Raw genomic sequence first — 17,286 nt, forward strand, 5'->3', positions numbered from 1 at the left:
CAGCCAAATACTAGAAGAGGTGCATATGTGTTGTATGCTTTTTGTGTTTCACAAAAATAATAATGCAACAGTTGCTACCAAAAATCTTTTTGATGTTCATCCAAGTGTATTAGACATTTATAAATGCCAATAATGATTTTCTAAGTTCAAATCAAGTAATTTTGATCCTTCTGAGGTTTCAATCAGGAAGACCAACCATTTCAGACAATGACAATGTAAGTGTGGGAATGGAAGCAAATCCATGTGAGACAATCAGGAACTGTCAAACACTCTTAAGCAATCTGGGTGACCATACAAGAACATTTGCAGCAGACTGGTAATGACAAATAAAACCAACCACTCCACCTCATGCGAACTTATTGCTTCAGTGGCACAAAAATGCAAAAGTCAGTGGCTCCCTCTGAATGAACCACCATGCACTACTGTTTATCTCTAAACATTGTGGCTGAGTCATTGTTTATGCTTATGTGATACACTCTTCTTCTACGATCTGCAACTAACCATTCAGCACATTTTATTGTTAATGCTTGACCACCACGGTCAGATAAATTATTGACTATTGCTTCCATGTCTGAATCATCTAAAACAAATTGTAAGTGGCTCTTGCACTATGTTCTCCAGTCCTTGTTTGGAACATAACTATAGAAAGCTGAGCATCAACAACTGTATGAATACTTGGTCACTACTATCTAACAGTCTCCACGAACAGTGATCCTCCAGTAAGCATTTTATCACTTTACTGAAACTGTCTCTAGCTGCTTTACAAAGACTAATATACACTGAAATGCCAAGAAACTGGTATAGGCATATGTAAATGGGCTGAAGATGGCATTGTGGTTGGCAATGCCTATATAAGGCAACAAGTGTCTGGCGCAGTTGTTAGATTAGTTACTGCTGCTGCAGTGGCAGGTTATCAAGATTTAAGTGTGTTTGAACATGGTGTTATAATTGGTACACATCAACAGTGACATTGGACTGTTGGTGACTGGAAACATATTGCGTTATTGGCCAAGTCGTGTTTCAAATTATATTAATTGGATGGACTTGTACGGGTATGGGGACAACCACATGAATCCATGGACCCTGCATGTCAGCAGGTGACTGTTCGATCTGGTGGAGGCTCTGTAATGGTGTGGGGTGTGTGCAGGTTGGAGTGAAATGGGACCCCTGTTATGTCTAGATAAGACTCTGACTGGTGACATTTATGTAAACATCCTGTCTGTTAACCTGCATCCATTCATGTCCATTGTGCATTCCGATGGACTTGGGCAATTCCAGCAGGACAATGTGACACTCTTCACATCCAGAATTGCTACAGAGTGGCTCCAGGAACACACTTTCTGAGTTTAAACACTTTCACTGGCCACCAAACTCCCCAGACATGAACATTACTGAGCATATCTGTGATGCCTTGCAACATGCTGCTCAAAAGAGATCTCCACTCCCTCATAGTCTTACGGATCTATGGACAGCCCTGCAGGATTCATGGTGTCAATTCCCTCTAGCACTACTTCAGACATTAGTCGAGTCCATGCCACGATGTGTTGTGGCACTTCTGTGTGCTTGTAGGGGCACTACATGATATTAGGCAGGTGTAACAGTTTCTTTGGCTCTTCAGTGTATTTCCTGTTGGTTGCCTGAAAACTGCTGCTATTGCTGTCGTGTGTGTTTCCTTATACACTATCATTGCACAGCATTCAAAGAGCTGTTCAATACAATGTTCATTAATCTGTACTGCCTGGGACTTAACTGTGCTTTCTGGATACATGGTAACTCTCCTTTCCTGTTCATGGTTTACAGCAGAGGATTTTAGCCTATATACACCATGATGCATCCGATTTTAATGATAACACATCTGCTGAGATGCCATCTGCCCTTTTATTTTTGTCTATGGGTTTCAGAAGTTCATTTTTATTTATGAGGCTTCGGACGTTTCAATGAAAATTATAAACAAGCAGTCTTTAAGATACATAGCTTTCTTCAAGCTGCAGTTTTTTATTTGGCTAGTAGCTTTTTCAATTGTAACTGTAGTTATTCTGCAGCTCTTTCTTTCAGGACAAAAAAAAGGCATAGGTAAATAACAGGGATAGGATAGATACAGCTTTGGCCAGGCTGGGTGCTTCTGGTAATAATCTCTGGAAGAAGGCTGTTACCAGAAGCATTCAGATGCAAACAATAGTGTAAACGAGGTGGCAGATTGAGGGATGATGCACCAGTCACATCCATGCGTGAATGGCTCTCTCATCTGAGTAATCTCACAAGCTCTGAATTAACACATCCCCTGGAACACTTCATCCAGGGCTTATCATAACACTCAAAGAGAGGTATGTTTTGAGCACTAGTTTTACAACTGTTTTCAGCAATGTAGTGATATCAGTGGGCCCTTGCAGCTGGGTTTAAAATACTAGTTACTTGGTAATCATCTCAAAGAGTTGTGTACCATACCTGCAATATTGCATCCATGACTACCACCTAGGAATAAGATCTTGGTCTTTCCAGTCTCAGCTTACACATTATGTCTCGTAATTATGTTCTGCCTTTGAACTTGTTGAGTTTTCTACATGCTTTGTTGACAGTTTTTGAAGCACTGAAGGTACTGCATATGTCTAAACTGAAGCTCTCAGACTTGCGGCATATCCTCAATCTCTTCACTGGTTTGGAAGATTTTACTGTAATCTAATCTTCTTGTCTAGCTCAAATATTGTTACAGCACTTTCAATTATTCTAATACTTCTTTTGCTACAGCCAAACTCGAATTTCAATATTATCTCCCCTTTTTCTAGTATCGTGTAGTGATAGTGTCTATCACTGCAATTACAGAAGTAACCTAAATTAGCCCTTATTTTGTTGTGGCACAAATCCCACATGAAAATAACACTGACACACCACCCACTGATCTCCAGTCCTAATGATTCTATGGCAGTCTGTACATTTGTCAGTTGTGTTTAAGAGATTTGTTACTAAGGGATTTCTACATCAGATTTTGTGATAAAATAACTCAAAAATCAGAATTGCTCAGTAACAATAGTTATACAATTTAAATGTAGCTTTTAAGTTTAGATACTTCAAGAAATGAAATTTATTTAAGAGAGAAAATGAAATTTGTTTATGAAAGACAATTCATAATGACTCGTGAGCTGGAATTCTAATTTTAATTTTATGTAGCTTTACACTGAGAAAAGGCTGTGAAGTGTTTCACAATGTAGTCCTTGGATAAATATTTCCTGGTTAACTTGCCATGTCAAATTTGGATAAAATCTTAAGCTTTTAATGGCTGTGTCTTTAATCATTGTCAGGGTGCAATATAAGCCAAACTTTGCCCTCGACAATGGTGATGGAAGCAATCACTGAATGCTTGGAATCTTATCCAAACTTGATGTGGCATGTTAACCAAGAACTTTATGTTGAAAACTTTATATTAATAGTTGACACCCAAAAAACTTCATAATTATGAAAACTGCAGCAAGCTCTAAAAGTATAAGCATTTTGTCTACATAATCAGCAACCAATTTCAAAACAGGAAGGAAGACAGATAAGTACATGATGTCTCATCAGCATCAGTTTCATTAGAGAACCGTCAACAGCAATCACCTTGACTGGTTTACGCAAACATCAAAATATATACATTAAGATGGCTGGACAGAGATTGTAGTCCCTACTCCAAGAGAATGTGTAGTTTCATCCAGAATTTATAGTAGTTTGTATTTACTTTACATTTCCCATTTGTGCAGCGAATTACTTCCCCTCGGAAGATAGCTTCTCTCGTTTCATCAGGGTCATGCTCCTTGAAACAAGAAATGCAGGATGCTGAGGAAAAGCCTCCATGTGCTTCAACCAATTTCTCTGGAGGCAGACCAGCCACTGAAATAATATAAAATAAGATTCTTTTGCATATCTGTCAGTGACATTCTTATCCATAAATACGCATTCTTGTATTATATAAATAACAACTCAGTATATGGGTAGAAAGACAATAATTTATCTGCGAACACTTTGTGACTCTGGCAAGAAAGAACATGGGCGATACACATTTACAAGAACTCAGCAAGAGAGTTCTCTTAGCCTCTGCCACCTCAGTTTTCCAACTTCCTAGCTACATGTGGTGTACCAGTTAAGCCGTACAACATGGTTGGATAACCAACCCTAGCAGAAAAATGAGTTGGTGAACAGACACGATTTGGAGGTTAGTGGAAGGTAACAAGAAACCACCGTTGAATTTTTTCCCATGAGAACATCATGGCTTTGCTCAGTTCTGCATTATCTAGAGTTTCAAGTCTCCCAAGGTGGATATCCAGGGTGGGGAGTGGGAGGCACAGGATTGAAAAAAGTCATTAACCAACATCATGATGCAAATAATGCCGTGGCACTGTAAGAAATTTTGTAACATAGAGTGTGTGTGGACTGTTTCAGACTGCCACAGTAGAAAGACAAATGAGCACAAATGACCTCGATATTCTTGGGCTTAGTGAGACACACCAGAGGAGAACTGGCCATTTCATGATGCTAGGAAGGAACACTGTGAACTTTTCAGTGAGTAATGACCAAACCAGAAATTGTGTTGCAACAGTTGTTCCTAGAAATCTGAACAACTGGGTTATAAACCTGTTAATGACAGCATAATATCCACAAAATTGAGTGCTTCTCCATGAAAACTCAACATCATTCAGATCTACGTCCCTACTGCTGTGGCATTAGATGAGGAGATAGAGGATTTCTGTGAACAGTGAGACAAGTCCTTAGTAAGATCCCTAAGAAAGAGCAGCCAGTAATTCAAGGAGACTTCAATACTAAAATTGGAGATACTACCCATGACACACGCTTAAAATCTGTGGTTGGACCTTATGGTGTAGGTGAGGAAAATGATCAAGGCAAGTAGTTGCTCGATTTCTGTGAGAGTAATGACATGAGGGATTGTAACATTATATTCCAACATAACCTCGTGACTGATCTATTAATCAGATTTACTTCATCCTGAAGTAAAGATGTTGGAAGGCTTTGATCTCAGACTGTGAGACCTTCCCTACAGCTGACTGTCCAATAACATGTGGATTAAGCTCAAACCCACCAAGAAGATAGACAGCTACATCTCACAAACAAGGAGGCTGCTTGAGAATTTGGTGAGCTTGTAAGTTAAAAATTCCATAACTTCAGTCTTGATAAGGAAGTGCCAGCGTCACAAACATGGGACCGAATGAAGGAGATTGTTCCTCAACACTTCTGACACCAGAATGACCACAAAATGCAGAACATCCTTGGATATCACAATCCACACCACAATTAAAAGAAGAAAGAAGTAATCTGAAGGAAACTGGTATCCCCATTACCCAGGAGCAACATAGATATAAGAACCTTTGTAGAGAAATACAACAGAATTGTAGAAAGGACAGGTAGCATTTCATTAAAGGCATCTGCAATGAGATAGAACAACATCACTATCACAATGAAGTATGTGATCTCTTCAAGAAACTCAGCACCATCGCCAGTGAATTTAATCCTCATATTGAGGTGGTACACAATGAAAATGGCAACTCTAAGCAGACAAGGAAGATGCTGTTGTGAGATGGAAACATTGCTGTGAAAAGTGGTATTCTGGAATTAACAGCAGTACAGACAGCCAAGCAGTTAAGGAACTTACATCAGAACTGACAGTCTTATGCAAGAAAATAGAGAACACAATTCAACATCTGAAGGACTAGGAATCCCTGGCTTGGGGAGATGATAAAAGAAATAGGGCAGGAAGGTGTTGATGCACTGCATTAATTGTGTGTTAGAACATGGGAAACTTGGGAATGGTCAGAAGATTGGCCAAAGTTTCTCATCACTACCCTATACAAGCAAGGGTCAACCAGGAACTGCTCCAACTATTAAACTATTTATCTCATAACCCACAACAGCAAAATGTTGCTTTACATCTTGAAGCAGTGTTTGAAGCCATATATTCATCCTTACATAACCACAGAACAAACAGGTTTTGTTGAAAGAAAAGGAACATATTCTCAACATGTGACAAATAACTGAGAAATTGTGAGATTTCTGTGTTGGAAAAGTTTTGGCATGCATTTGCAGAGTCGAGTGCCTCACAACACTTGAAAGCACTGATCAGAAGTCCATACAGCAATCACCAACCAGCCGTGAAGAAAAGTGGTGGCATGTCTGATTTCTTCAGTGTATCAAAACATGTCAGATGGGATTGCATTCTACCCTTCAAACTGTCCAACACAGTTTGACTAAAGGCATCTCAGTTGGTGACAGAAGTATTAACAATCTTGGATTTGTTGATGACACTGTGCTCTTAGCTAGCAGCAATGATGAACTAGCAGAGTTACTAAAAACATAAAGGACATTAGTCTATCATATGGGCTAGACATCAATCTCAGCAAACAGAAAGTCATGATAACTGACTGAGGAGCACAGGATCAAGTCACAGGTTGATTAAAGGAACTTGAAGTTATGCATTCTTCTATCTATCTTGGGTCAACCATCAACCATCTGCAGCACAGGAAACTGTGAAGATGAGATAAGAAGATGGCTTGTGCTAGAGCAAGTGACTATGAAGGAGCTCACCAAGATCTTACACAACAGAGCAATAATGAATGCCACAGAGATCCAGCTTCTTGAAACACTCTTGTTTTCCATTTTCTTTTATAGCTGTCAAACATGGAACCTTAAGACCAGTGCATTGATGCATTTGAGCTGTGTAGCTGGCACAGGCTGCTGTGCATAAAATGGACCAAAAGGAACAAATGTGTCCATTATTGAGCAACCCAGTTTCTCCAAGCTCCTTTTCTTTGTATCAACCAAAAAATTATCCAGTTCTTTGGCCATATTGTGAGAAACGGTAGAGAAAATATTACGGAAAGGAAGATTGAGGGCAAGAGGCTACAGGGAAGCTTAGCAAGCAGGTGTATGGATCAAATCAAGAAGCTGTCCAGTCTACCTCTTCAGCAGGCTAAAAGAGAAGCTAGTAACCATCTTGGATGGAGCATCTTGCTTCATGCGGTCACAACACTCGGCAATGAGCACAGTGACTTGTGATGACAATGATGATAACCAGTTATCAGTTACTTCCTTTAGCTCAACATATTCAATTGGTCATTTTTCTGAATAAGATATTTTATTATGTTCCACATTTCTGCCATTAATCACTCATAGAATGGAAATTAGGAAGAACATTTAGGCTGTCATGAGACTGCTTCCCAAAACATCCTCTAGTAGTCTTTTCCTTAACCCCAAGTGACAAGGCAATATCAACATCAAAATTGTTTTAAAATCTTGTGTTATGATTGTCCAAATCATAGTTCAGCTGAAACTGATTTTTACTGTCAACAACACAAATCATTAAGGATTAAATGTATTGGGAAATGAGTGTGAGTACCAATATTCTGGAAGAAGCCTCTGCAAAATGTGCACTTATCTACTGTGCACAACTTTCTTACTACTCACATCTGCTGAATAAATACTTTATTGACTTTAGATGGACTTTTCCAAAGGGCAGGTCCTTAAGGTAACAAGAAGTGCATTAAGCTAAAACTTCATGTTTACGTAAATACAAAGACAAATACTTTTACGTGTAAAATGTTGTGAACTGAGCTTCTTGATTAGTTTACCTATATGTTGACTCCCTTTTAACTTTTTATTTGCTGGGACCTCATAAGCTTTTATACATAATGTTTCATTTCAATTTAATTACCATTAGTCTACTTCTTGTATTAACATAAAATTTTTGCTTGTTTGAATGTGTGTAACAGTGAACTAGTTATAGGCTCGTTCAGCTATCACACATGTGATCAAGTTGGTCAAGTTGATTTTGGCCCTTGATTAGTATGCTTGTGTCAACAGAAAATACAAAACATTTTCCCTGCATTAAACTATGTGTTACAACTCTACTGATTCAATAAAATAATTGTCTTCAACAAGTGTAAACATATATACATAAGTGGAGCTGGTTATTTAATGAAAACTGTTATTTTCTCCAGGAGAAGTTTCTGAAACCATGTTTCCTGAACAATCATTTAATGCAAAGATAGGTTTATTGTATATCATTTAATTTATTAATAAATACAATATTTACATACATCTTTCCAAACCGTCGATATTTTGGGTATACATTCTCAGCAGCTTTCCTTTTTCATTTATCAAGCGGGCAAGATAATGTCCAAGATTTGGCCGATACTTTTTGCCAGGATAAAGCTCTTTCGCCAATGAAAGAAATGGTCGTGGATCCCTCACAAAAAAACCCAAATCAAATATTGCTTCAGGATATGGAAGATTGTACTGCTGGAGGTTATCATACAGTCCAGTTCCAGGAGATCTACAGAAAAGTAGAACATACTTTTGAATAACTAACTGTAAAACACACACACACACACACACACACACACACACACACACACGCACAAAAAGCAAATCAAACAAAAACCACATAACGATAGTGTGTGCTATGTAAATAAAGGATCTTTTCTTTATTATATTTGTTCTTGCATAATAAGTCTTTATCCACCAACCGTATTGAGCAAAAAACGGGGGTTTCACATTGATGACTACTGTTCTTTTCATATGTAACCTCTACACAACAAAATCTACATGTAAGGAACATTTCTCATTGTTGTTGTTGTTTCCATTGTTGTGGTCTTCAGCCCACGAACTGATTTGTGCCAGTCTCCATGCTAGTCTATACTGTGCAAGCCTCTTCACATCTGCATAACTACATCCATGTGAACCTACTTACTGTATACAAGTCTTGATCTCCCTCTACAATTTTTACCCTCACACTCCCTTCCATTACCAAACTGACAATTCCTTGATGCCTCATGATGTGTCCTCTCAACTGATCAAATTGTGCCATAAACATTTACCCCAGTTTGATAGTACCTCCCCATATGTTACGCAGTCTACCCATCTACTCTTCAGCATCCTTCTACAGCACTACTTTTCAAAAGCTTCTACTCTCTAGACAAATACGTTTTAGACAAACACCTTCTAGAAAACACTTTCTAATACTTAAATTGATATTACATGTTAACGAACACTTTTTTTTCAGAAATGCTTTTCTTGCTTTTGACAATCTAGTTTTAGCCCTTTCTACTTTGGCCATCATCAGTTATTTTACTCCCCAAACAGCAAAACTCGTCTAATACTTCTAGTCTCTTATCTCCTAATTTCATTCTCTCAATATCATCTAATTTAATCTGACTAAATGCCATTACCCTAATTTTACTTCTGTTCATGTTCATCTTACAATCTCTTTTCAGGACAGTATCCATTCTGTTGAATTATTCTTACAAGTCATTTGCTGTCTATGACAGAATTATAATGCAACTGTATTATTTTTCAGTTTTTATTGTCTATGAATGTGTAAAGCAATAAATAAAATTAGCACTTTCTCTTTCGTCTCTCTGAGCTTTAATTCCTTTTCCGAACTTCTCCTTGGTTGCCTTCACAGCTTACTCGACGTATTGACTGAACAACATTGGGGTAGCCCACAACCCTGCCTCACATCCTTTCCAACAGTGGTTTCCAAGTTACATCCTTCAAATCTTATTCCAGTCTCATTTCTGCACAAATTGTAGATAACCTTCCATTTCCTGTCTTTTACCTGTGTTACCTTCAACATTTCTAAACATGTAGTCCAGTCAACATTGTCAAAACCTGTCCTAAATCTGTGGGTGATATAAATGTGGGTACCCTTACTTCCACCTATCTCCTAGGTTAAACCATAGGAGCAGTATTGTCTCGCATGTCATACATTTCTCCAGAATCCAAACTGCATAAGGTTGACTTCTACCTGCTTTCCATTCTCCTGTAAATAATTCACATCAACATTTTGCAACTGTGACTTATAATAATAACAGTTTGGTAGCATTCATGCCAGTTAGCACCTGACCTTTTTGGAACTGGAATTATTACATTCTTCCTGAAGTTTGAAGGTATTTTGGCTGCATCATACACCTTGTACTTTAGATGATATAGTTTTGTCATGGCTAGTTCTCCCAAGGATCTCAGTAGTTCTAAGGAAATTGTCTCTATTCCAGGGGGCCTTGTTATGAAGTAGAGCTTTCATTGCTCTGCCAAGTTTTTTTCACAGCATCATCTACATCCACTTTCCTTTTCATAACACCGTCTCCACATTCATTTCCCTTGTAGAGCCCTTCTATACATTCCTTTTACCTGTCTTCTATGCTTAGAACTGGTTTGCCATTTGAGCTCTTGGCGTTTATACAGTTGCTTCTCTTTTCTCCAAAGATCTCTTTAATCTTTGTACAGGCAGTATCCATGTTTCTCCTACTTATAAATACTTTTACAGCATTGTATTTGTCCTCTGATCACTCCTGCTTAGCCATTTTGCATGTTCTGTAAATCTCATTTTCCAGATGTCTGTATTCTCTGTCACCTACATCATATGCTGCATTTTTATATCATACAAATACAGTAATTTCATCATAAATGTAAGGTCATATTTATTGATATTTATGCTCCAATTACTTTTTGTCCATATAATTCTACCATAAACCAATACAACAACTTCACTTTCAGTATTTCATAGTCTATATATATTCAAATAAATGAATGATGCCCTAAAACATTTGCACTACTCCACTCCATCATCACTGATTCTACCATAAACCAATACAACAACTTCACTTTCAGTATTTCATAGTCTATATATATTCAAATAAATGAATGATGCCCTAAAACATTTGCACTACTCCACTCCATCATCACTGATGGCTACATCATTGGGAAATAAATTGTATAATGTTAAAAGTATTATTTTCATCTTCCGCATAAGATCTATTTTTATGTTTATCATCACCATCCGTCAAGAGTGCTGGCTCCAACTGAGGCGTTTATTTTTCACTCTTCTCACTGTATGATGTCTTTTTTTCTGCAAAAAAGATATTAGTTGAAAACTCCAGTCCAGTTTATCATCACAGGGAAAATATCAGCTGTGTCTTATTTCTTAGTTACATTACCTCATTTATTACTAAATAATTTAATACACTCCTGGAAATGGAAAAAAGAACACATTGACACCGGTGTGTCAGACCCACCATACTTGCTCCGGACACTGCGAGAGGGCTGTACAAGCAATGATCACACGCACGGCACAGCGGACACACCAGGAACCACGGTGTTGGCCGTCGAATGGCGCTAGCTGCGCAGCATTTGTGCACCGCCGCCGTCAGTGTCAGCCAGTTTGCCGTGGCATACGGACCTCCATCGCAGTCTTTAACACTGGTAGCATGCCGCGACAGCGTGGACGTGAACCGTATGTGCAGTTGACGGACTTTGAGCGAGGGCGTATAGTGGGCATGCGGGAGGCCGGGTGGACATACCGCCGAATTGCTCAACACGTGGGGCGTGAGGTCTCCACAGTACATCGATGTTGTCGCCAGTGGTCGGCGGAAGGTGCAAGTGCCTGTCGACCTGGGACCGGACCACAGCGACGCACGGATGCTCGCCAAGACCATAGGATCCTACGCAGTGCCGTAGGGGACCGCACCGCCACTTCCCAGCAAATTAGGGACACTGTTGCTCCTGGGGTATCGGCGAGGACCATTCGCAACCGTCTCCATGAAGCTGGGCTACGGTCCCGCACACCGTTAGGCCGTCTTCCGCTCACGCCCCAACATCGTGCAGCCCGCCTCCAGTGGTGTCGCGACAGGCGTGAATGGAGGGACGAATGGAGACGTGTCGTCTTCAGCGATGAGAGTCGCTTCTGCCTTGGTGCCAATGAAGATCGTATGCATGTTTGGCGCCGTGCAGGTGAGCGCCACAATCAGGACTGCATACGACCGAGGCATACAGAGCCAACACCCGGCATCATGGTGTGGGGAGCGATCTCCTACACTGGCTGTACACTTCTGGTGATCGTCGAGGGGTCACTGAATAGTGCACGGTACATCCAAACCGTCATCGAACCCATCGTTCTACCATTCCTAGACCGGCAAGGGAACTTGTGGTTCCAACAGGACAATGCACGTCCGCGTGTATCCCGTGCCACCCAACGTGCTCTAGAAGATGTAAGTCAACTACCCTGGCCAGCAAGATCTCCGGATCTGTCCCCCATTGAGCATCTTTGGGACTGGATGAAGCGTCGTCTCACGCGGCCTGCACGTCCAGCACGAACGCTGGTCCAACTGAGGCGCCAGGTGGAAATGGCATGGCAAGCCGTTCCACAGGACTACATCCAGCATCTCTACGATCGTCTCCATGGGAGAATAGCAGCCTGCGTTGCTGCGAAAGGTGGATATACACAGTACTAGTGCCGACATTGTGCATGCTCTGTTGCCTGTGTCTATGTGCCTGTGGTTCTGTCAGTGTGATCATGTGATGTATCTGACCCCAGGAATGTGTCAATACAGTTTCCCCTTCCTGGGACAATGAATTCACGGTGTTCTTATTTCAATTTCCAGGAGTGTATTTTTATTCACGTAGCTGGCAATGTTACAGTATAGCTGGAAGTGGTCATTCAGTGACATGGCATTCAACGATTTTCATTATTAAAGTATATGATGGTATGGGGCTCTTAATTTAAAAAATATTTCTGACCGATTAAGTAGTGAAACTTTGATATTAAAGCTACGAGGAATCTAAGTAATGGCTTACTTGAAGTTCATACACTGACACTGCAAATCTGCCTGACTGCCCCTTTTTTGGGCTAAGAATATTCTCAATGAATATACAGAGTTGCCTCAGAATGTGATACCACAAGAGAGAATACAGTAACATCAAGTTAATTATTTTGGAGTCATGTCTACAAGCAACTGAATAAATTAAATCTATATTTTGCCATAAGTGTTTTGCCTAAATTTATCAAGAAGCATATCCAGTAGCAGTGAGTGCTAATGCTGCACTATTTGTGTGTTTGATTTTCTGCTGGTGAACCTGTTCTTCTAGATTCAGCACCTTAATCACCCATCCCTACCCCCATGAATCATGGGAATCATGGACCTTGCCGTTGGTGGGGAGGCTTGCGTGCCTCAGCAATACAGATGGCCGTACCGTAGGTGCAACCACAATGGAGGGGTATCTGTTGGGAGGCCAGACAAACATGTGGTTCCTGAAGAGAAGCAGCAGCCTTTTCAGTAGCTGCAGGGGCAACAGTCTGGATGATTGACTGATCTGGCCTTGCAACACTAAGCAAAATGGCCTTGATGTGCTGCTACTGTGAACGGCTGAAAGCAAGGGGAAACTACAGCCATAATTTTTTCCGAGGAAATGCAGCTTTACTGTATGGTTAAATGATGGTGGCGTCCTCTTGAGTAAAATATTCTGGAGGTAAAATAGTCCCCATTCGGATCTCCGGGCGGGGACTACTCAGGAGGATGTCGTTATCAGGAGAAAGAAAACGCGTTCTACGGATCGGAGCATGGAATGTCACATCACTTAATTGGGCAGGTTGGTTAGAAAATTTAAAAAGGGAAATGGATAAGTTGAAGTTAGATATAGTGGGAATTAGTGAAGTTCGGTGGCAGGAGGAACAAGACTTTGGTCAGGTGAATACAGGGTTATAAATACAAAATCAAATAGGGGTAATGCAGGAGTAGGTTTAATAATGAATAAAAAAATTGGACTGCGGTTAAGCTACTACAAACAGCATAATGAACGCATCATTGTGGCCAAGATAGACACAAAGCCCATGCCTACTACAGTAGTACAAGTTTATATGCCAAATGGCTCTGTAGATGATGAAGAAATTGACAAAATGTGTGATGAGATAAAAGAAATTACTCAGGTAGTGAAGGGAGACGAAAATTTAATAGTGATGGGTGACTGGAATTCGAGAGTAGGAAAAGGGAGAGAAGGAAACACAGAGGGTGAATATGGATTGGGGGAGAGAAATGAAAGAGGAAGCCGCCTGGTAGAATTTTGCACAGAGCATACCTTAATCACAGCTAACACTTAGTTCAAGAATCATAAAAGAAGGTTGTATACATGGAAGAATCCTGGAGATACTAAATGGTATCAGATAGATTATATAATGGTATGACAGAGATTTAGGAACCAGATTTTAAATTGTAAGACATTTCCAGGGCCAGGTGTGGACTCTGACCACGATCTATTGGTTATGAACTGTAGATTAAAATTGAAGAAACTGCAAAATGGTGGGAATTTAAGGAGATGGGACCTGGATAAACTGACTAAACCAGAGGTTGTACAGACTTTCAAGGAGAGCATAAAGGAACAATTGACAGGAATGGGGGAAAGAAATACAGTAGAAGAAGAATGGGTAGCTCTGAGGGACGAAGTAGTGAAGGCAGCAGAGGATCAAGTAGGTAAAAAGACGAGGGCTAGTAGAAATCCTTGGGTAACAGAAGAAATATTGATTTTAATTGATGAAAGGAGAAAATATAAAAACGCAGTAAATGAAGCAGGCAAAAGGGAATACAAACGTCTCAAAAATGAGATCGACAGGAAGTGCAAAATGGCTAAGCAGGGATGGCTAGAGGACAAATGTAAGGATATAGAGGCTTATCTCACTAGGGGTAAGATAGATACTGCCTACAGGAAAATTAAAGAGACCTTTGGAGAAAAGAGATCCACTTGTATGAATATCAAGAGCTCAGATGGAAACCCAGTTCTAAGCAAAGAAGGGAAAGCAGAAAGGTGGAAGGAGTTTATAGAGGATCTATACATGGGCAATGTCCGCCTGACAGAACACTGAAAGACCTGAGTCGAAACAAGGCCCCCGGAGTAGACAACATTCCATTGGAACTACTGACGGCCTTGGAAGAGCCAGTCCTGACAAAACTCTACCATCTGGTGAGCAAGATGTATGAGACAGGCGAAATACCCTCAGACTTCAAGAAGAATACAATAATTCCAATCCCAAAGAAAGCAGGTGTTGACAGATGTGAAAATTACCGAACTATCAGTTTAATAAGTCACAGCTGCAAAATACTAACACAAATTCTTTACAGATGAATGGAAAAACTGATAGAAGCCGACCTCAGGAAAGATCAGTTTGGATTCACGTTCAAATGTTGGAACACGTGAGGCAATACTGACCCCACGACTTATCTTAGAAATTAGATTAAGGAAAGGGAAACCTACATTTCTAGCATTTGTGGACTTAGAGAAAGCTTTTGACAATGGTGACTGGAATACTCTTTCAAATTCTAAAGGTGGCAGGGGTAAAATACAGGGAGCGAAAGGCTATTTACAATTTGTACAGAAACCAGATGGCAGTTATAAGAGTCGAGGGGCATAAAAGGGAAGCAGCAGTTGGGAAGGGGGTGAGACAGGGGTGTAGCCTGTCCCCGATGTTATTCAATCTGTATATTGAGCAAGCAGTAAAGGAAACAAAAGAAAAATTCGGAGTAGGTATTAAAGTCCATGGAGAAGAAATAAAAACGTTGAGATTCGCCGATGACATTGTAATTCTGTCAGAGACAGCAAAGGACTTGGAAGAGCAGTTGAACGGAATGGACAGTGTCTTGAAAGGAGGATATAAGATTAACATCAACAAAAGCAAAACAAGGATAATGGAATGTAGTCGAATTAAGTTGGGTGATGCTGAGGGAATTAGATTAGGAAATGAGACACTTAAAGTAGTAAAGGAGTTTTGCTATTTGGGGAGCAAAATAACTGATGATGGTCGAAGTAGAGAGTATATAAAATGTAGACTGGCAATGGCAAGGAAAGCGTTTCTGAAGAAGAGAAATTTGTTAACATTGAGTATAGATTCAAGTGTCAGGAAGTCGTTTCTAAAAGTATTTGTATGGAGTGTAGCCATGTGTGGAAGTGAAACATGGACGATAAATAGTTTGAGAGAATAGAAGCTTTCGAAATGTGGTGCTACAGAAGAATGCTGAAGATTAGATGGGTAGATCACATAACTAATGAGGAGGTATTGAATAGAATAGGGGGAAGAGGAGCTTGTGGCACAACTTGACAAGAAGAAGGGACCGGTTGGTTGGACATGTTCTGAAGCATCAAGGGATCACAAATTTAGCATTGGTGGGTAGCGTGGAGGGTAAAAAGCGTAGAGGGAGACCAAGAGATAAATACACTAAGCAGATTCAGAAGGATGTAGGTTGCAGTAAGTACTGGGAGATGAAGAAGCTTGCACAGGGTAGAGTAGCATGGAGAGCTGCATCAAACCAGTATCAGGACTGAAGACAACAACAACAACAATCACCCATCAATAACTGTGCATACAAGATCCTATGTTTCACCAGAACTGTTGATGTATGATGTGCTTCAACCTAAGCTGCCAGTTTCTTGTGTCTTTTTCACACAATACCTCAACAATGTAACTCATTATCATCATCAAGTGCTCTGTGGCGCCTCCTTTTCCACGCCTCCCTTTCCATCCATGGATATGCACCTCCTTTTCTACAACAGTAACCTGCAAACCCCTGTATGGTATGTGGTGGTAGTGTACATAGTGTACCAGAATCACGTTTGCCCTTTCTATCAGCAACTTACAATCTCACAAGCGGATGCGCGTCACACCTTCGCACCCCAAGCTGCATCGAATCACAACACAGAATTTTTAACCATTATATAACGAAGCCTTTGAATAACTTTATGCACATTTTCAATACTAAGGAACTTACTTTCTTTCCTAGACACTTTACACATGACAACTGGACTCTAATTTTATTTAAAACAAAAACACCAACAGGTAAGTCAAATCGAAATCTTCGAGATGCAACTAGCTTTGTCGAGCCACCAATAATGATTATATCAAAGCACGTAGGTGAGAGAATTAACGAAAGGAACAATGATCATACCCTTGAACAAATACAAATCGCCACAGGAAACAGCGTAACACATGTTTAATAATTATTGGTCTGTTCATTGAAGGAGACATAAAACTACTTTTCATCAGGAAAGGAAGCATTAATGTGACATTACACAATTCCACAGCATTACACATAATATTGCCATGACTTAATGACAGTTTTCTTGTACGTAAAAGTACCAAAGACTATCAGTTGATATGAAAATATAAACGAGAGCATAAAGGAATACCAGGGGATTCTTACATTCATTTTGCTACCAAATTTTCTTGGAGAATAAGGGAATTTTGTGAAAAGGAAATTATATTTTGTACTTTTGTTTCTGTCACAGTTTTGCTACCGCTTGTATCCCAATGACGAGTTGCCAATTACTTATGTCTAATTACTTGTGTCCAGTTACTTATCTCGATGCATTATTTTTACTACTGTTCATTTTGTCCATGTCTCATTTATGCTATTATCAAATGTTTAGAGAGTTTTAGCTAGAGTCTGCCAGCACCAGTAATTTAGTATTTGTATCAACCAAGTGTTTCCA

At 39.9% G+C, this 17,286-nt stretch overlaps 1 protein-coding gene across 6 annotated transcripts in view; it reads right to left on the reverse strand.

The window, feature by feature from the left end:
- The window catches only part of LOC126355076 (NAD-dependent protein deacetylase sirtuin-3-like), a 60,656-nt gene that overhangs the window by 15,108 nt on the left and 28,262 nt on the right, over positions 1-17,286 (reverse strand). For all 6 annotated transcript variants that reach the window (XM_050005255.1, XM_050005259.1, XM_050005256.1 and 3 more), the window contains 2 exons: positions 8,076-8,311; positions 3,710-3,861 (listed from right to left, as the gene is read on the reverse strand). In XM_050005255.1, coding sequence (XP_049861212.1) covers positions 3,710-3,861; positions 8,076-8,311 — 388 coding nt within the window. The remainder of the gene's footprint in view (positions 1-3,709; positions 3,862-8,075; positions 8,312-17,286) is intronic.

The sequence above is a fragment of the Schistocerca gregaria genome, chromosome 3, assembly GCF_023897955.1.
Source record: "Schistocerca gregaria isolate iqSchGreg1 chromosome 3, iqSchGreg1.2, whole genome shotgun sequence".
Lineage (NCBI taxonomy): Eukaryota > Metazoa > Arthropoda > Insecta > Orthoptera > Acrididae > Schistocerca > Schistocerca gregaria.